At 49.1% G+C, this 20,986-nt stretch overlaps 2 protein-coding genes and 1 pseudogene across 2 annotated transcripts in view; 2 read left to right on the top strand and 1 right to left on the bottom strand.

The window, feature by feature from the left end:
* LOC115118342 (inactive histone-lysine N-methyltransferase 2E-like) overlaps positions 1-9,941 on the top strand; it is a 45,683-nt gene extending 35,742 nt beyond the window's left edge. Inside the window, 17 exon segments of the mRNA XM_065008338.1 lie at positions 1,726-1,830; positions 3,461-3,532; positions 4,066-4,239; positions 4,419-4,754; positions 4,914-5,207; positions 5,484-5,640; positions 5,766-6,001; positions 6,092-6,697; positions 6,803-7,166; positions 7,254-7,330; positions 7,729-7,978; positions 7,981-8,016; positions 8,019-8,057; positions 8,060-8,155; positions 8,158-8,360; positions 8,363-8,483; positions 8,486-9,941. Coding sequence (XP_064864410.1) covers positions 1,726-1,830; positions 3,461-3,532; positions 4,066-4,239; positions 4,419-4,754; positions 4,914-5,207; positions 5,484-5,640; positions 5,766-6,001; positions 6,092-6,697; positions 6,803-7,166; positions 7,254-7,330; positions 7,729-7,978; positions 7,981-8,016; positions 8,019-8,057; positions 8,060-8,155; positions 8,158-8,360; positions 8,363-8,483; positions 8,486-8,778 — 3,459 coding nt within the window. The 3' untranslated portion in view covers positions 8,779-9,941.
* Positions 9,942-11,365: 1,424 nt separating this feature from the next.
* On the top strand, positions 11,366-13,696 carry LOC115126640 (zinc finger protein RFP-like; annotated as a pseudogene).
* Positions 13,697-18,844: 5,148 nt separating this feature from the next.
* Positions 18,845-20,986, bottom strand: part of LOC115124269 (LHFPL tetraspan subfamily member 3 protein) — a 70,967-nt gene continuing 68,825 nt past the window's right edge. Inside the window, exons 3-4 of the mRNA XM_065008337.1 lie at positions 20,865-20,905; positions 18,845-20,763 (exon numbers count right to left, since the gene is read on the bottom strand). Of these exons, the coding sequence (XP_064864409.1) occupies positions 20,886-20,905 (20 nt within the window). The 3' untranslated portion in view covers positions 18,845-20,763; positions 20,865-20,885. The remainder of the gene's footprint in view (positions 20,764-20,864; positions 20,906-20,986) is intronic.

Here is a 20,986-nt window from a genome sequence, read left to right as displayed (position 1 = left end):
CACACGTTCCCCCAGTACCCATCACCACACGTTTCCCCCCAGTACCCATCACCCAGTCCCCCATCACCACACGTTTTCCCCCAGTCCCCATCACCACACGTTTCCCCCCCCCAGTCCCCATCACCACACGTTTCCCCCAGTCCCCATCACATTTACATTTCAGTCCCCATCACCACACGTTTCCCCCAGTACCCATCACCACACGTTCCCCCCAGTACCCATCACCACACGTTTCCATCCCCCATCACCACACGTTTCCCCCAGTCCCCATCACCACATGTTTCCCCCAGTCCCCATCACCACACGTTTCCCCCAGTCCCCATCACCACACGTTTCCCCCCCCAGTCCCCATCACCACACGTTCCCCCCGTCCCCCATCACCACACGTTCCCCCCAGTCCCCATCACATACCCTTCACCCACTGCCATTTCTCCATCACTGTTGAAGATAACTTATAGGCTCCTATGAGGCAATCTTTCCCCTTGAAGACTTTGTGTTATCATATTTAGCTTGTTTTCCATTTAGTTTAGCGTCCAATGTCCATGCGTGTAGCCATTTTTCAATGTTTCTGTTTTATTCTTGTTATCCATTAGTAGACTACTTGTATTCCTCTATCATCCATCTTGGTTCCCCCTCTCCCTGGCCAAAGCCCACTCCTTAACCCAGCCATCTCTCTCAACATGCTGTGTCTAGCCCTCTAGTGGCAGATGAGACATGCTATCACACTGTGTCCTCTCTGCTGTAGGAGCTCCTGAACGCACCACTAGGCATCCCTGTACTCAGTGTTATACACAGAGAGAAAGCCCTCTGTCTCTGGGGTGGTCCCCAACCTTGTGTTCAGTAGATACCAAACGGAAGAAAACGCTCGTTGAAACAGAGGTACAATCTGAACCTGTCCAGTAAGAAATGTCTGTTTTCCTATTCCATTGCAAAACATTTTGTTGTGTTGTCCAATAACCCCAACCCAGGCCATAGGTCTTATCGGTAAGCATGTTGCTTCTGTGGTAGGGACTGGTAGTTCCCACGATGAGTGATTTTTAAGGACTGATCTGAGGGAAGCACACAGAAGCATGGTTTATACCTGACTCCAATAATCACCTAATTATGATCTTCAGTTTAGAATGCAATTAGTTTAAATCAGGTGTGTTTGCTAGGGATGAGGTGTGACCCCAATCAGGCCCCCGAGGACTGGCGTTGCCCAGGCCTGGTCTAGAATGAGGAACGGTGAAGAGGCTCAGACGTCAGAGATAAGGTGCGAGGCATTTCTATTGGAACACCGCGCACAAACCATGAACTGAACACGCTGAATAGGGAAGCTGTCAACATCTGTCATTGTGCACAAACAGACCTTCGTGTGACCACAAGAGCCACAACTGGACATATGACAGGGTAGTTGTTGGTTACAGGGTAGTTGTTGGGAGTGGGCTCCAAACAATGTATCACAAGGCACTACAGAAGTGAACCTGGTCTCTCGCTCTTCTTTGATAAGGGGTACGATTGCATTTCGATGTTATTCTGACTGCCTAGGACCGAATACAAGCTCTGAGCAAGTTTGTGGACAGACAAACCCACCACGTCCCCAGTCAGTATCCCCAGTCAGTGCCCCCAACGGTCACTCTCTCCCCCTCCCCACCTACCACCTCACTACTCTAGACCCTCTAGTCTGTAGCCAGACTGCCTGTGGTTGGTCAGTGCCATGATAAAGCACCTCTCCCCCTCTAACAGGATCCTACAGAGTTAGAGGGTGTAGAAGACCAGCCTGATAACTCCGTTAGCAGTGAAGTAGAGATGGAGTCAGAGGAGACCATTGCAGAGAGAAAGAGGAAGATGGTAAGTTCTGTGAGCCAGGGCTGCAGCGCCCTGCTGTGTGCAGCCCATACCCCCCCCCCCCAATAGGAAAAAGCTCATCCTTGCTGGTATGGGTCACTGTTTGTGTGGTGGTGGTTCCCCCCCACCTCCCTGCTTCTGCTGCTGTCTCTGCCTCATCCTGTTGCTGTGTAGCCTAGCTCGCGCCCCCCCCACCCTGCTCTCTGTTGCTCACTCACTTCCTCTGGCAAACACTGAGGCTCTGTGTTTTGGTCATCATTATACATATTTTCCTCATTTATTTAATAGTTCATTTGCTAAACCATCACACATTGCACCATTCTGGGCCCTCCAGAGCCACAGGCCCTCTATCCCCTCCTTCTCCTCTCTAATTAGCTGAGTAAACAAGAGCCCCAGCCTTAACACACGTAAGTACTGGAACTCTCCCTGTGTGTCTGAGGATGACCCTCATACAGAATTGGCCAACTGTTTTGAAATGACCAATTACTCTCCTCTCTCCTGCTAAAGAGCTCTGGTGACCTAGAGAGTTGGGCTCACACACACTCTGGCACGCTCTCCCTCTGTCATATATACACACACACACACTCTGGCACGCTCTCCCTCTGTCATATACACACACACACACTCTGGAAATTACCCTGCTGTCAGCTCCCTTTCACACTACAAGGCCCAAGGTGTAAAGCGCTGACTCATCGTTCTGGCCAATGGACTGGCTCCCTCTCTGCTAAATAGCCCTGAGCGAGAGAGAGGGGGGGGGGGCTTCTTTGTTGCCAGGGCCACATTGAGTCTGGGACATCCAATAGCCTGCCTCCCTCCAAGGGAAGCTGCAAGCTGGTCCAGGAGGAGGACCCCCCCCCCTCTACTGTGGAAGAAAGAGCTTCTGGATGCACTGTCGTCCTCTGACGTGACAATCACCCACTGGTCTGGTGTATGTATGGTGTTAAACCACACATCCACAACAATGCCCTGTCCGCATGGGCTCTTAACACTGGTGATGTCTGAGTGTGTTGGGCATGGTATGTCTCCCACACTCATGTTAAAGATCCGGTTTGGTGCCAGGGATACAGACACGGCATGGAACACACAGTTAAAATGTTAGTTGCAGTAATGTTCGGTTTTGGGTGTTGCAGATGGTATGTAGTTGCTTGTCATCAACCTTGGTGAAAGTTGGTGATTGGGTTGGTTGCTATTGTCTTGGTTTTCTTTCCTTGTGTCGTGGGTTCAGTGTGTGGTTTATGACACTGTGGTGAGGTGGTGAACATGTGGCCGAGTTCCAGTGGTGGTGGGTTGTGTTGAAATCACTGTTCATTCATTCAGCCCAAATAAAGTCTTCCTACTGGATATGCTGGTGTAAGCAGACAAGGTGAAGAAGCCCTGACTGGACACACGTCTACAGGCATAAGGCAGCCATTCTCCCTATCTGCGCCCCTCTTCTCTCCCCTCTTTCATAACCCTGTAGTGGCCAGGTCACCTCTCCACACCCCCACCTGTCTGAGGATCCCTGAGGGTCGGCGACACACTGAAGCCCCTAGAGTGGGGAACCGTGGTGGTGTGTGTATGTTCTATGTGTGTTATTGGGGGGGACCGGGCCTCTTGTCTTCTAAACCAGGCTGTCTCTCTGTAAACCATTCAGGCCAGCCCAGCGGAGGAGTCCCATCTGCAAGGCGTGGGGGCCTCCAGCTGTCTGGGACTGAGTAAACCGGAGGTAAACCTGACCCACCAACCCCTACCCACCCCCAAACATACCCACCCCCGCCTGCCTGCCTTCCCCTCCACCTCATAGGGGACCCCACTGACTGACAAACATACTAACCCCGCCCCCCCACCACCACCTCCATCTTCTCTCCACTGACCGGCCCTGTGGCAGACCCCAGTGTGTCTCTGCTACTGGGGTTGGTAAAACTAGTCTGGTGGAGGCAGCCGTGGTGTTCTAAACACCCTGAATGGTTTGGTAAGGGTTAATGTTACGTTCCCACCTCCCACTTCCAGTTAGTTTGGTCTCACATCAACAGGGTGTTTACTTGTTCTATCTCCATTGGTTTTTCCTCCACTGGAAGAGGAAGTGGTGGTCCTTTTTCTGTCATTCTGCGCCGCTGCTGTTTTTTTCTCTGCCAGCCAGACTGCCTCTTGCCTGTCCTGTGTTGCGATAACGTGTCCCTCCCCCTCTAGGCCCAGTGGGTTCAGGAGACTAGGCCACGTGGACTAACGCTTACTGCTCTGTCCTCCTCTCCTCTACAGACCCGTGAAGAGAGGAAGATGGAGGCCATCCTGCAGGCCTTTGCCCGCATGGAGAAGAGGGAGAAGAGGCGTGAGCAGGCCCTGGAGAAGATCGGCACCAAGTCAGAGGGGGGCATCAAGGAGGAGCCCCCTGCCACCCCCGAGGCCGACATGCAGTCTCCCGGTATCATGACGGTAAGTGATAGTTGACTCAACATGTTCGTTAAACCTGCACTCTCTCTTAGACATTGGTTCCACCAGGTCGTTAGTATTAAAAGAGGATGTTGTCAATAATCTGAAGGGTTAGCTAATGGTGACTATAAACCCATCCAAAACTATGCTACTGTACTCTATCCTAACCCTGTCTCTCCCAGCCCCTGCTAGAGGTGAAGGAGGAGCCGGGTCTCAACAAGCCCACGCCGGCCAAGCTGCGAGGCAGCAAGCAGAGGAAGAGCTTCTCGCGGAGCCGCACCCACATCGGGCAGCAGAGGCGGCGAGCGCGCACCATCAGCACCTGCTCTGACATACCTCCCGGCTCGCCCGGGGAACCCCTGGACCCCCTGGCCAATGATAGCCTAGACGTAGAGGCCTCCAGGGACCCTGAACCAGAGGCCCTCTCCTCCCATGCCCCCGACACCAGCCCCCCTTACAGTGGCTCCCCGGCCCCTGACAGAAACCGCTCCGGGCAGAAGTACCCCAAAACTAAAAAGGTATCCTAGCCACGGCTCAGTGCTCACCCCTAAACATGACTAGTCACTATTCTATTTAGACTAATAGGAATGTTCTATTCCTTCTAGTGAAATTTCACTCAATCCTATAATTAAATGCAGTGTGCTTCTGACTAAAGCTCTCTCTCTGTCTCTCTACAGCACTTAGTGAGTGAGTGGTGCGTCGACAAGCAGGAGCGGTCATTGCGGACCCCAGAGCCGATCCCGGAGAGGCCCCTGAGGATCAGCAGCGACCCTGAGGTGCTGGCCACCCAGCTCAACGCCCTACCCGGCATGGGCCCCAACCCGCACGTCTACAGCACGCCCAAACACTACGTCCGCTTCTCCTCGCCCTTCCTGGCCAACCGCAGCCCCACCACCCCTGGGGTGCCCACTGGACGCCGGCGTTCCCGCGAGCTGCCCGACACGCCGCCCACCTCAGGCTCCTGCAAGAAGGTATGTTGTTCACCACCTCACAGAGGAATGGAGAGAGTTAGCTGTCAGGTATAGAAAAACAGACTGGCGGGGTTAACCGGGCAGAGGGACAGACTGGCGGGGTTAACCGGGCAGAGGGACAGACTGGCGGGGTTAACCGGGCAGAGGGACAGTATTATTGTCAATAACAGAGACTTAGGTTTTCTAAGATGTAGCTGCCTTGGAGATTAGTGAACGTGATTTTGTATTTGTGGTTGACATGTCCAAGTCCTCTCCCTCCCTGTCTTCTCCCCACAGCGCTGGCTGAAGCAGGCTCTAGAGGAGGAGACCACCACCCCTCCACCCAGCAGCTGCCGGCCCACCCTGGTCATGCCTAGCGAGGGCCCTCTCAGCCCCCCTATCAACGGGGACTCTGATAGCCCCCTCCCCTACAACGGAAGCTGCACCTTGCCAGGTGAGGACTCTGGTGAGGACTCAGGAATGTGTTTCTCATCACTTAGAAGGAACATAAGTCTTGTCTGTTTTTTTGCATGTGAGTAACCCTTTCTCTCTCTCTCTCTGTGTGTGTGTTTGTGATAGAGTTGCCCACTCCTCTGAAGAAGCGGCGCCTGGGTCTGTGTCCACTGGACGCCTGCATGTCAGAGAGCTCCACCCCCTACGGCTCTCCCTGCGCAACGCCAACCCGGGCCGACCTATCAGAGACGCCGGGTACACCCTTGCTGCTGGCCACACCACCCCGCGTCACCCGTACGGAAGAACCGAGCCCCGAGGCTCTACCAAGCACCCCCACACACACACTCAGTGCCCCGCAGGAAGTAAGACACGCACTCTCACCTACAAACACACACACACACTCATAGAGGGAAGTGAACAATGTGTTAATATCTCTGTTCCTGTGTCCACAGAGCGAGTCTTCCCTGGACAGCTCACCAGAGGGCAGTCGCAGACCCAGCCCCCAAGAGGCTGAGCGGCCACCTTCGCTGCTCTCCTCCCCCTGCGTAGCGGTCAGGGCTCCCAGTCTGGATGTGTTGACCCCCCAAGAGGCCAAGACCAGCGCCCCCCTGAGCCCCCAGCCCCCCACCCCCGAGTCCCAGGACTGTGTGGGAGAGGAGGGGCCAGAGACAGTGACCGAGGGCAGCAGCGACACCCCCTCCTCCACAGACCCAGCCTCTTCCTCCCTCCTCCCCCCCTGGATGAAGAGTCCAGAGAGAGTGGGTCTGTCAGGGCCAGGGGGTCTGTCCTTCTCCCCCATCAACTCTAACCTGAGGGACCTTACCCCCTCACACACCCTGGAGCCCATCTTGGCCTTCAGGCCTGAGGCTGTGGCTGGTGTTGTGGCAGTGACAGTGACAGTACCAGTACCCCTGGCAGCAGGACCCTTCACAGAGGCTGCAGGGTCTCTCTTCTACCCCTGCCCTGAGGAGGGGGGAACGCTGGCCTTCTCTCGTTCACTAAGTGGAGACAGCACCGGAGAGGGAGGGTCAGGACAGAATCCCCCACAGAAGAAAAAGGTGAGTTGCTATATTCTCTATTCAGCCTGCCCATTCAAGCTGTTTTAAGGTTCCTGGACTGATAAAGGTATGTCTGTTTTCGTGTGATGTCATGTGTTTTCCCAGGTGTCTTTGCTGGAGTACAGGAAACGTCAGCGAGAGGCGCAGCGCAGCGGCTCCAAAATGGAATGCGGCTCGCCTGTCTCTACAACATCTACCCTGGTGGAGATGTTCCCTCTGCCCATGGAGACCACCCAAGAGCCTCCACCCCTGGCTCCTGCTCCGGCCCAAACTCCAGTGGCCCCTATTGCAGTGGCCCCCACCCCGCCTGAGTCAAATACCCCCCAGCCCAGCGAGGACACAGAGCCCCCTGTCGAGGGGGAGAGAGAGGGGGGAGAGGGACAGTGGACCTCGTCCACCTCGGTGGAGCAGGCAAGAGAGCGTGGCTACCACAGAGCCCTGTCGCTTAGTGACCACAGCAAGGACAAAGGTACACACACACACACACACACACACCACTTGGACATAACTTCTTTACTGATGATAGTTTAATTGTAATAATGTGTGCTTGTTTCAGATGGAGAGACCGAGGGCAGTGAGGCCCCAGTCAGAGATTGTTCATCTCCTAGCCTGCAGAGGACCCCAACCCACACGGTAAGAAACATTCTGCTTTCTGGCTCAAACAGTAGTGTGAAGTACATGTTGCTGCCAAACACAGCCATCACACAGCCTATAGTGTAGGTCAGGGGTCAGCAACATGAGCCAAACCGTCAAAGTTTTGATTTTAGTTTTCGGTCTGTAAAATTCAGGAAATCTGTTCCCAAGTATTCCCACAAAGAATAAGACATGATGGTGTCTCAATGTGATCAAGGTATGACATGATTGTTATTTTCAAATACAATCTCTTTTTGTAGTCAGTTTGCAGTGTGCCCCCCGACCATTCGTTCCAACAAAGATCTTACCGCGGCTGAATGTAGTTGCCTACCCCTGATGTAGGCTGTTATTGTTCATGACTTACCCGTTCCCTCGCTCAGTCTCTCTCTCCTCCCTAGCCGTGTTCTCCTGGCCCCAGCAGCCCGTCCCAGCCTGGCAGTCGCACAGTGAAGGAGGAGGAGAGTGACAGCCGGCCTCGGACCCCCTCCCAGGCCACCCCACAGCAGCCCAGCAAGCCTGCCGTACCCAAGACAGCCCCCCTGACCCCCACCAAGCTACACCCTGCTGCCCCCTACCCTGCCCCCTCACTCCTCCACTCCCCCAAACCCCAGGCCCAGGGCTCCCCTTACCGCAGCCAGAGGGCCTTCCTCTTGCTCCTCCTCAGTCCCAGCCACAGGCTCAGCCAGGGCTGCCCCCTTCTCCCAGTACAGCCCACAGTCCGCTCCACCTCCCCTCCTCCACCAGCACCTCCAGCCTCAGCGGCCTACTTCTCCAGCCAGTCAGCCCCTGCCGTGGGATCCTTCCCTGGGTTCAAGCCTGCAGTGACGTCCCCATTCCCCCTGGAGCCCAGCCCCTCCTGCAGACTCTTCCTCCCCACGCCCTGCACTACCAGAGCTCTACCACTCCGCCTCCTCCTCCCCCTCCCCCACCACAACACCCTGGGCCCAGCCCGGCCCTGCTACACGTTAACCTGCAGCCTCCTCCTGTCCAACAGCACCAGCTCCTCCTGACCACATCCCCCAGTCCTCCCTCCCTCCTCCTCCGCCCCCTCCCCCACAGGGCCAGACCCACCAGCTGCAGCAGCCCAGTGCCAGCACCCTCCTGTCACTCAACCAGGGCTTGCCTCTTCCTCCACCCCCACCCCCTCCTCCTGCCTCCTCCACCGGTGTCCCAATGCAAGTGCAGGCCCCTCACCACTTTCAGAACTTGGGGGCTTTCCAGCCCCGCTGATGCACACCGGCGGCACCACTAACCCCTCGGTGCCCCCTCCACCTACCCCCCGCCCCACCAGCAGACTGGACTGCCCCCCTCCTCCCCCTCCCCAGCAGCAGACTCAGCCGGCCCAGGCCGTGCCCACCGCCACTCAGATGCCCAGCGGAACACGTGGGGCCCCTGCGTCCCCCGCCCCCTTTCACAACGCTGGGTACCTGGGCACGGGGTGGCACTGACCGCCTCCATGCAGGCCTCCCCCTTGGCCCTGCCAGCCCCTGTGAACTCACTCTGAGAGGAGCTTGATGACAGACAGCGGAACACAACAAGCAACAAAAGCTGTAAATATTTTCTATGTACCTGAACACATGGCCAATGGAAAAACAGGAGAACGTGGGATAAAGGGGTGCTTTTTAAAGGACAAACTGAAAACAAGGACCGTGAAACAATCTTATTAAGAGACTTTGTGTTTGAAAATGGATGATTCCCCCGGTGCTCATCCCACTCTCTCTCCGACCTCCCTCCCTCTGTTTTCTTTTGAATATCCCTCCTGTGGCGGAGAGAGTGTCTGACCGTCTGTCCGTCTGTCTGTTTTGGACTTCTATTCTAAGGTCCCGCACTTTCTGTATCAATGTACATTCCAGCCTCCACCCCCCCTTCGTCAGTTAGTCCGCCTTTCACTTCTCCTTCTCTTTGTCTATTGTCTGCTCTTCTACACCGTTTATTCCTTTTATCTAGTGGCTCATTATAGCAAACAGAAAGCTTTTTGTAAAGAGAAAAAATACAGTTATTATTATTTTTATTCCTCTGTGTAACAAATATCTGCACCGCTGCAGTGATTCAGAAAATGCTCTTCTGGGAGCCCGCTTCACTGCCCCAGGAGACTGCACTCGTGTGTGTGTGTGTGTGTGTGTGTCCTGTGTGTCAGTGGAAGAAAGGGAAGTGATAGACAGTAAGAGTGATGGTGTGAAACGAGTGCAGTAGTCCTCTGTGGTAGCCAGAGTGAGGTCTCACCCGTAGGTAGGACGTTAGCGGTTTATTTTTGAATATCAATGGTTATTTGTAGAAATTGTAATTTAATGTATAGGTGGTTACTCCAGCTTTCTCCGGAAACAGGTTGTATATATTTGCTTCTTTTCTTTCCTATGCTTGTACAATTGGCTCCCATCCCATTTTGGAATATGGTTGTAAATACGAGCGCTCTTCTTGGCAAAGATGAATGTTTCTGTGACAATAGCACTTTTTATTTAGTTTTTCCTCTCTGGACTATTCAGTGTAGTCTTTTATTATTTGTGTGTGCGTGTGAGTATGTTTGTGCAGAGGAGAGAGACTCAAACACTGCACTGGTTGGCTATTTTCATGGTTCATTATAATAAATCACTGTAATGACAGTTTTATACCACTGGTGGTGTTGTCGTCTGTATGTTCTGTCTGTCTGGGAGAAGGAAGGCTGATCTGTTGGCATATTTTCAAACGGTTTGACGGATGCCTCCTACCTGACGTGGTCCTTGTTATCCGGGATCCTTGGGACGTCCCTACTCCATAGAAGTTAACGTTGAAAATGGTCAAGGAAAGGGTTAGGTAAGGGTTAAGTTTAGGGTAGGGATGTCCCAAGGAACCCCAGAGAGCACTAACCTACCTGACAAGCCACCAGCAAGCTGCCTCCAAATAAAACTCCTGTGAAAAGTCGTGGTTGGATGCTGTCGGACAACTTCACCATATCATGGAACCATAGAGACCTGAACCATCTTCAGCATGTCCCCTGAGAATTCCTTTACAGAGTGGATTACCTTTCAGGTGTAAGGAACATGTACCATCATACCAGCAACTGATATGTCCATTCATTCATATTTCTTTAGTGGTTGCCTGTTATCTTATCACAACAGATTGTAGACCGTTCCATCAGGAGAGCAACACTAACTGCTTCTAATGAGCGCCTGCCTCTCTTCCTGACAGGAATGCATGTTGGTTAGTGGTAGTTCCTCACTGGTAAGCAGATGGTGCGACACACCTCTTTGATCTGGGGTGCTGTGTGCATATCAATGCAGACACTCCGGTCTTGATGAACATCAATGATTAAGCAGGCCCTTCATGGTTACAAGTGCTCTCCTGTCCCCGTTATGCACATGACTAACCAGCACAAATGAGCTTCACAACAACACACCACTCCTGGTTTTGGAGTGTCTCCCATGTTCACAAGGAGAGAATCCACAGTTCAGGGACATGTGGTCTAGAGAGGACATGTGGTCTAGAGATACGTGTTTGACGAGAAGTCTGCAGTTCAATGCCTGGCCCGGTTAGTTTTGCATGGCCCGGTGCCCCGGGTGGGTGGAGTTTGCGTATTTTAGACCATTCCATTGGTCCTTAAGTGAATTCTCCACCCACCCGGTGCACCGGGCCATGCAAAACGAAGTGGTCCAATCAGAATAGGGCTATAGGGGTTGGGCAAGTGGGTGCTTTTGGGTTGTGTATAGTTAATTGTTCCAAGAAGAGAGAAGTGCATTTACGTCATTTCTCTGAAGTGCAGCTAAAACACACAGTAAATTGTGCATGAGACCAAACTCCCCAGATCTTTCGAAGACTGAATTTCACTAACAGTTTATTTCTTTGGACCTCTTTTAACCGCACTAACAGAAAGAACAACACAAATCTTATCCACACACACATGCAGGTGAGTAGAGAGATTAACATGGTCATTTGAAGATCAGCTCTATAAATGAAGTGTATTCTCCTTTTGTTCTGTGCTACAGTAGGCCAACGTTAACTATCAAGAGCTGACTGATTCCAGGAAATGTTTTCTGGTTTTACCTTGGTCTCTGTCTAGATATGGCGTCCTCCAGCAGTGTCCTCGCTGAAGAGCAGTTCCTGTGCTCCACTGTCTGGATGTGTTCCCTGAGCCGGTCTCTATTCAATGTGGACCGATCTTCTGCAAGGCCTGTATCAGGAAGTATTGGGATGGCAATGATGTGCCAGTGTCCCGTGTGTAAAAAATAAAAAAAGAAGTCTGCTTTGACATCTGCACTGGGATGAGATGAAGCTCAAGGCACTGAAGTCCTGTCTGGTGTGTCAGACCTTTACTGTGAGCCTCATCAGAGAGTCCCAGCCTTAGAGACACAAGCTGATCAACCCTGTTGAGAACCTGGAAGACCGGATGTCTAAGAAGCATGACAGACTCCTGGAGCTGTTCTGTAGGAGTGATCAGATGTCTGTCTGTGTGTGTGTGTGTCAGACCTGCACTGAGGCAGACCACAAGACTCACAACACAGTCCCTCTAGAGGAAGGGTATGGAGAGAAGATGATGTATTCAAAATCTAGAAAGGCCAAGGAGATCAAACTCTGTAGAGCTCAGCAAGAGAGTTGCAGAGAGAAATATATTAGACAGTGTGCAGGTATTCACTGCTCTGGTTCGCTCCATTGAGAGAAGTCAGGCTGAGCTCATTGAGGTGGTCAAAGAGAAGCAGAAAGCAGCAGAGAGGCAGGCTGAAGGGCTCATTAAAGAGCTGGAGCAGGAAATCACTGAGCTACAGAGGAGAAGCACTAAGCTGGAGCAGCTCTCACACACTGAGGACCACCTCCACCTCCTACAGAACTTTCCATCCCTCTGCACCCCTCCACCCACCAAGGACTGCTCTGAGATCAGTGATCTGTATGTGGGGACTGGGAGGAGAGTTGTGTCCCAACTGGAGGAGACACTGAATAAAGAGATGGATAAATTCAAATTGAAGAGGGCGCAGCTGTATGCAGTGGATGTGACTCTGGACCCTGATACGGCAAACCCCTATATCATCCTGTCGACAAGTGGGAAAGAAGTGAGATATCAACAGAAACAACCAGATCTTGACAAACCAAAGAGGTTTTCCACCTGTCCCTGTGTCATTGGAAATAAAGGCATCTCCTCAGGAAGATCTTACTATGAGGTGACTGTTAAGGGAAAGACTAAGTGGGATTTGGGACTGGCCAGGGAGTCCATCAACAGGAAGGGAACTATCACTCTGAGCCCTAAGGATGGTTACTAGACTGTGGCACTGAGGGAAAGGTGTAAGTACCTAGCCTGTACCTCCACACCTGTCCTCCTCTCCCTGAGAGAAAAGCCCCAGAAGGTGGGGGTGTTTGTGGATTTTGAGGAGGGTCATGTCTCCTTTTATGATGTAGAGGCCAGGTCTCACATCTACTCTTTCATTGACTGCGCCTTCGCTAAGAAACTATATCCATACTTAGGACCTTGTGCTAATTTTGGGGATAAACTCTTGCTCCTCTGATTCTCTCCCCTGTCAATCACATAGACTGAGGCTGATGTTTTGACATTGCAGATGTGTGGAGATATTACCGAACATAATGGTATCCTGACATACTCAGCATGGTTTAAAATACTGCACCTTGCATTAACATCACATATACTTTTTTAAAAGCCCTGCAAATATTTTGTTTAATATTAGATGAAATTGTTTGTCTCTTCTGTCGTCATTTCTTAGATGTACACATACATAATGTGTGATTGTATTGTGATTTATTTCATGTCATCTCTGATATCAATGATTTAGCAGCCTCTTCGTGGTTACAAGTGCTCTCCTGTACCCATGGGGACAAAGCTTTACAACACAACTATATTTTGAAGTGCCTTTCTTGTGTTTGTTCTGTCTTTGATTGTAACACAAAACTCCTCACATGTCATTCCATTTGAAAGAAACACCATAGAGAAACACAAAAGCAGTGAATGTTGTAACGTTTATTTACCCCCCCTTGTTTTGACCCTCAAGTGTTTTGTATTCTTTGGGTAATATTTACATGAGGAATGGTTGGGACAAACCTCTTTCCCTGGTTCCTCACCTCTTCTGTTCGTTTATCCCAGACTTTCATACACAGCATGAAAAGTCTAACATTGTCCCATACATCTCTGATTACATATACATGTCCGTAAATGTCCACACACAGAAGTGGTCTTTTATCGGATATGTACGGGACTGTGCACCCCAGTGTTAACCCGTAAATACACTTTGTCATGCAGTCAACTCCTCCAGCTACACTTGGAAACCGCCTGGATCCTGTCACTGCTTGCTGACCAGACAACCAGTATAATAAGGTAGGTGGGGTTTGGACTAGCCAGTATAATAAGGTAGGTGGGGTTTGGACTAGCCAGTATAATAAGGTAGGTGGGGTTTGGACTAGCCAGTATAATAAGGTAGGTATAATAAGGTAGGTGGGGTTTGGACTAGCCAGTATAATAAGGTAGGTGGGGTTTGGACTAGCCAGTATAATAAGGTAGGTGGGGTTTGGACTAGCCAGTATAATAAGGTAGGTGGGGTTTGGACTAGCCAGTATAATAAGGTAGGTGGGGTTTGAACTGGCCAGTATAATAAGGTAGGTGGGGTTTGAACTGGCCAGTATAATAAGGTAGGTGGGGTTTGGACTGGCCAGTATAATAAGGTAGGTGGGGTTTGGACTAGCCAGTATAATAGGTAGGTGGGGTTTGAACTAGCCAGTATAATAAGGTAGGTTTGGACTAGCCAGTATAATAAGGTAGGTGGGGTTTGAACTAGCCAGTATAATAAGGTAGGTGGGGTTTGGACTAGCCAGTATAATAAGGTAGGTGGGGTTTGAACTAGCCAGTATAATAAGGTAGGTGGGGTTTGGGGCCAGTATAATAAGGTAGGTGGGGTTTGGAGCCAGTATAATAAGGTAGGTGGGGTTTGGACTAGCCAGTATAATAAGGTAGGTGGGGTTTGGACTAGCCAGTATAATAAGGTAGGTGGGGTTTGGACTAGCCAGTATAATAAGGTAGGTGGGGTTTGGACTAGCCAGTATAATAAGGTAGGTGGGGTTTGGACTAGCCAGTATAATAAGGTAGGTGGGGTTTGGACTAGCCAGTATAATAAGGTAGGTGGGGTTTATAATAAGGTAGGTGGGGTTTGGACTAGCCAGTATAATAAGGTAGGTGGGGTTTGGACTAGCCAGTATAATAAGGTAGGTGGGGTTTGGACTAGCCAGTATAATAAGGTAGGTGGGGTTTGGACTAGCCAGTATAATAAGGTAGGTGGGGTGGGGTTTGGACTAGCCAGTATAATAAGGTAGGTGGGGTTTGGACTAGCCAGTATAATAAGGTAGGTGGGGTTTGGACTAGCCAGTATAATAAGGTAGGTGGGGTTTGGACTAGCCAGTATAATAAGGTAGGTGGGGTTTGGACTAGCCAGTATAATAAGGTAGGTGGGGTTTGGACTAGCCAGTATAATAAGGTAGGTGGGGTTTGGACTAGCCAGTATAATAAGGTAGGTGGGGTTTGGACTAGCCAGTATAATAAGGTAGGTGGGGTTTGGACTAGCCAGTATAATAAGGTGGGGTTTGGACTAGCCAGTATAATAAGGTAGGTGGGGTTTGGACTAGCCAGTATAATAAGGTAGGTGGGGTTTGGACTAGCCAGTATAATAAGGTAGGTGGGGTTTGGACTAGCCAGTATAATAAGGTAGGTGGGGTTTGGACTAGCCAGTATAATAAGGTAGGTGGGGTTTGGACTAGCCAGTATAAGGTGGGGTTTAAGGTAGGTGGGGTTTGGACTAGCCAGTATAATAAGGTAGGTGGGGTTTGGACTAGCCAGTATTTGGACTAGCCAGTATAATAAGGTAGGTGGGGTTTGAACTAGCCAGTATAATAAGGTAGGTGGGGTTTGAACTAGCCAGTATAATAAGGTATGTGGGGTTTGAACTAGCCAGTATAATAAGGTAGGTGGGGTCTGGACTAGCCAGTATAATAAGGTAGGTGGGGTTTGGACTGGCCAGTATAATAAGGTAGGTGGGGTTTGGACTGGCCAGTATAATAAGGTAGGTGGGGTTTGGACTAGCCAGTATAATAAGGTATGTGGGGTTTGAACTAGCCAGTATAATAAGGTAGGTGGGGTCTGGACTAGCCAGTATAATAAGGTAGGTGGGGTTTGGACTGGCCAGTATAATAAGGTAGGTGGGGTTTGGACTGGCCAGTATAATAAGGTAGGTGGGGTTTGGACTAGCCAGTATAATAAGGTAGGTGGGGTTTGGACTAGCCAGTATAATAAGGTAGGTGGGGTTTGGACTAGCCAGTATAATAAGGTAGGTGGGGTTTGGACTAGCCAGTATAATAAGGTAGGTGGGGTTTGGACTAGCCAGTATAATAAGGTAGGTGGGGTTTGGACTAGCCAGTATAATAAGGTAGGTGGGGTTTGGACTAGCCAGTATAATAAGGTAGGTGGGGTTTGGACTAGCCAGTATAATAAGGTAGGTGGGGTTTGGACTGGCCAGTATAATAAGGTATGTGGGGTTTGGACTGGCCAGTATAATAAGGTATGTGGGGTTTGGACTGGCCAGTATAATAAGGTAGGTGGGGTTTGGACTAGCCAGTATAATAAGGTAGGTGGGGTTTGGACTGGCCAGTATAATAAGGTAGGTGGGGTTTGGACTAGCCAGTATAATAAGGTAGGTGGGGTTTGGACTAGCCAGTATAATAAGGTAGGTGGGGTTTGAACTAGCCAGTATAATAAGGTAGGTGGGGTTTGGACTAGCCAGTATAATAAGGTAGGTGGGCTTTGGACTAGCCAGTATAATAAGGTATGTGGGATTTGGACTAGCCAGTATAATAAGGTAGGTGGGGTTTGGACTAGCCAGTATAATAAGGTAGGTGGGCTTTGGACTAGCCAGTATAATAAGGTATGTGGGATTTGAACTAGCCAGTATAATAAGGTAGGTGGGGTTTGAACTAGCCAGTATAATAAGGTATGTGGGATTTGAACTAGCCAGTATAATAAGGTAGGTGGGGTTTGGACTAGCCAGTATAATAAGGTAGGTGGGGTTTGGACTAGCCAGTATAATAAGGTAGGTGGGGTTTGGACTAGCCAGTATAATAAGGTAGGTGGGGTTTGGACTAGCCAGTATAATAAGGTAGGTGGGGTTTGGACTAGCCAGTATAATAAGGTAGGTGGGGTTTGGACTAGCCAGTATAATAAGGTATGTGGGGTTTGAACTAGCCAGTATAATAAGGTAGGTGGGGTTTGGACTAGCCAGTATAATAAGGTAGGTGGGGTTTGGACTAGCCAGTATAATAAGGTAGGTGGGGTTTGGACTAGCCAGTATAATAAGGTAGGTGGGGTTTGGACTAGCCAGTATAATAAGGTAGGTGGGGTTTGGACTAGCCAGTATAATAAGGTAGGTGGGGTTTGGACTAGCCAGTATAATAAGGTAGGTGGGGTTTGGACTAGCCAGTATAATAAGGTAAGTGGGGTTTGGACTGAATGAATATGTTCACATGTTGATTAGTTCACATCACAGGAGGTTAATTGGGGAGGACTGGCTCATATTAATGGCTGGTGCAGAATCAGTGGAATGGTATGATGCCATTCCATTGCCTCCGTTCCCGGACATTACTATGAGCCGCCCCCACAGCAGCTTCCTGCGGTTCACATGTTAAGTTGAGCTTGTTTCAGCCCAGAAGCCCTATAAGAACACTAGGCACATTTATGACATAATGAGAGTGGATTTATAAAGCATTACATTCACCAGCTATGAGCTGGCACTCCAACACGGCTTCCAGCAGCATCTGGTCTTCCAACTGGGACCAACCATGCTTTGGTTCAGGGGTAAGCCAGCAGTAGGATGCAGGGTGCTATGCTGCTGTCAGTAGACTGCTGACATAGTTATAAAGTTGTGTTGCAGCCCTGTTTGTGTGGCAGTGGTAAGCTACGTGACTTGAGTTTACATGGGCTCTGGAGGCTACTGATCTTTTCAAACAGTTCTGTCCCTTTAAAATGGCCACATCCACATTTTTACCTTCAAGAAATTGTATTTTCATTCATTGATAAAATGTGCTGGATAGAGAGCAAGAATGACTTTCCGTTAACGACACATTGCTACTAGTGATAAAGTTGCAGATGGATTCTAAGGTTATATTCCCAGATAATACATTTCAAGACACTGAGCCACACTTTATGGAAACACTTCTTCCCATAGTAAAATGGCAATACTCTACAATACTGTCTGTATACATTGTATGGCACACACATCTAAAGGGAATCAATAGCTTTAACATACTGCATCGATTGTAAATATCATAGTCGAGACAAAATAATATTCCAACACGTAGAACAGCTATTTCTATTTGTTAATAGGCTTTTTCTTCTACTTAACACATGGTTCTTCAGCATGGTTTTCTCCAGGGTTGCCGAGGACACTATGATTGGCAGCCTGCTCGAGACCTCTAGTCCTACATGGCTCTGATCTCTACCTCGCTGATTCTATCACAACAGTCATTCATTACAGCTACAAGATGTCTTCTTTACCTTCAACTTAGTCACATTTAAATGTGGTGGAGCATCGCTCCACATCCAAAGGTTGCTGGGTACCACTAACCTTTCCACCACAGAGTCCAGTAAGGTGGCTCAGCAAGCCAGACAGTTCTCATGGACCATGCTCACCCACTGTAAACACTGAGGACCATGCTCACCCACTGTAAACACTGTGGACCATGCTCACCCACTGTAAACACTGTGGACCATGCTCACCCACTGTAAACACTGTGGACCATGCTCACCCACTGTAAACACTGTGGACCATGCTCACCCACTGTAAACACTGTGGACCATGCTCACCCACTGTAAACAGTCTTACAATGATGAGTCCAATGAGGAGCAAAGAGTGGAACACAAGTCAAGAAGGAATCCACAGTCCAGGTACATGTGTACTGTCTGTGTCCAGAGGTGAGTTTGACACAATAAAGACGGCAGCTCTGTTTGATCAGACGTCTGAACAATCCAATGCTGTAGCCTAGCGGTCATGTGTGGTCATGAGTTAGTTGACCGTTTCCCAAACTCGGTCCTGGGGACCTCAAGGGGTGCATGTTTTGGTTTTTGCCCTAGCATTTCACCCAACTGATCAAATTTTCAAAGCTTGACAATTAGTTTATTATTTTAATCAGTTGGGTCAAATACTAGGGCAAATACCAAAATGTGCACCCCTTGGGGTTCCCAGGTTTGAGTTTGGGAATCGCTGGGTTAATTTGTGTTTTTCTATGGTAGGGCCTTGAATGGTGGGACAGAATCTCATGTTCTTATTCACAAACAAAACCTTCCTCTTATGACTTGGTAATATGTTTTATTGTCACATACACCAGATACAGTGCCTTGCGAAAGTATTCGGCCCCCTTGAACTTTGCGACCTTTTGCCACATTTCAGGCTTCAAACATAAAGATATAAAACTGTATTTTTTTGTGAATAATCAACAACAAGTGGGACACAATCATGAAGTGGAACGACATTTATTGGATATTTCAAACTTTTTTAACAAATCAAAAACTGAAAAATTGGGCGTGCAAAATTATTCAGCCCCTTTACTTTCAGTGCAGCAAACTCTCTCCAGAAGTTCAGTGAGGATCTCTGAATGATCCAATGTTGACCTAAATGACTAATGATGATAAATACAATCCACCTGTGTGTAATCAAGTCTCCGTATAAATGCACCTGCACTGTGATAGTCTCAGAGGTCCGTTAAAAGCGCAGAGAGCATCATGAAGAACAAGGAACACACCAGGCAGGTCCGAGATACTGTTGTGAAGAAGTTTAAAGCCGGATTTGGATACAAAAAGATTTCCCAAGCTTTAAACATCCCAAGGAGCACTGTGCAAGTGATAATATTGAAATGGAAGGAGTATCAGACCACTGCAAATCTACCAAGACCTGGCCGTCCCTCTAAACTTTCAGCTCATACAAGGAGAAGACTGATCAGAGATGCAGCCAAGAGGCCCATGATCACTCTGGATGAACTGCAGAGATCTACAGCTGAGGTGGGAGACTCTGTCCATAGGACAACAATCAGTCGTATATTGCACAAATCTGGCCTTTATGGAAGAGTGGCAAGAAGAAAGCCATTTCTTAACGATATCCATAAAAAGTGTTGTTTAAAGTTTGCCACAAGCCACCTGGGAGACACACCAAACATGTGGAAGAAGGTGCTCTGGTCAGATGAAACCAAAATTGAACTTTTTGGCAACAATGCAAAACGTTATGTTTGGCGTAAAGCAACACAGCTCATCACCCTGAACACACCATCCCCAATGTCAAACATGGTGGTGGCAGCATCATGGTTTGGGCCTGCTTTTCTTCAGCAGGGACAGGGAAGATGGTTAAAATTGATGGGAAGATGGATGGAGCCAAATACAGGACCATTCTGGAAGAAAACCTGATGGAGTCTGCAAAAGACCTGAGACTGGGACGGAGATTTGTCTTCCAACAAGACAATGATCCAAAACATAAAGCAAAATCTACAATGGAATGGTTAAAAAATAAACATATCCAGGTGTTAGAATGGCCAAGTCAAAGTCCAGTCCTGAATCCAATCGAGAATCTGTGGAAAGAACTGAAAACTGCTGTTCACAAATGCTCTCCATCCAACCTCACTGAGCTCGAGCTGTTTTGCAAGGAGGAATGGGAAAAAATGTCAGTCTCTCGATGTGCAAAACTGATAGAGACATACCCCAAGCGACTTACAGCTGTAATCGCAGCAAAAGGTGGCGCTACAAAGTATTAACTTAAGGGGGCTGAATCATTTTGCACGCCCAATTTTTCAGTTTTTGATTTGTTAAAAAAGTTTGAAATATCCAATAAATGTCGTTCCACTTCATGATTGTGTCCCACTTGTTGTTGATTCTTCACAAAAAAATACAGTTTTATATCTTTATGTTTGAAGCCTGAAATGTGGCAAAAGGTCGCAAAGTTCAAGGGGGCCGAATGCTTTCGCAAGGCACTGTAGGTGCAGTGAAATGTGTTGTTTTACAGTGTCAGCCATAGTAGTACAGCGCCTCTGGAGCAAATCAGGGTTAAGTGCCTTGCTCAGGGGGCACAACGGCAGACTTTTTTTTCACCTCGTCGGCTCAGGTATTCAAACCTGCGTCCTTTTGGTTACTGACCCAATGCTCTAACCGCTAGGCTATCGGCCTACTGTGTCCACTCAGTAACGGATTTCAGTTCATAAAACAATATGAAGTCTTCCATCTGTTGTTGCTCTCAAGGTCATGTCTGGGTGAGAAAGGGCCGTAGGGGTTGGTCTTTACTAAGTGGGTTCTCTTGGAGTGGATGTCTCCTCCTTTTATTCATTCGTCTTTTTCTCGTTCTGTTCTTTCCAACAGCAATAGCTTTCCTTTCCACCTCCAGAGTGACAGGTATGAAGCTGGAACGTTGTGTTACATTATCTTTACCTCTGACGGGCACCGACACCTGTGAACAAAAAACACAACTAGATTTACCAATGGCAACGTAAGCATATGGATATTGATCCCATGAAAGTATATCAGATAATTCACAAAAAGCACACACACCTTTGTACAGTATTCAACTGTTTATATGGAATTACCAGTCTCTGTGAGGGGAGAAGAGAGGATAGCATTGGTAATGTCACTATGAATACCACTGGATCTTCTGTACGTGTAGTAACAGAGAC

The sequence above is a fragment of the Oncorhynchus nerka genome, linkage group LG23 (genome assembly GCF_034236695.1).
Source record: "Oncorhynchus nerka isolate Pitt River linkage group LG23, Oner_Uvic_2.0, whole genome shotgun sequence".
In the NCBI taxonomy this organism is placed as follows: domain Eukaryota; kingdom Metazoa; phylum Chordata; class Actinopteri; order Salmoniformes; family Salmonidae; genus Oncorhynchus; species Oncorhynchus nerka.
Note: the sequence above shows the minus strand (reverse complement) of the source record. Positions and strands in the feature narration are given on the sequence as shown.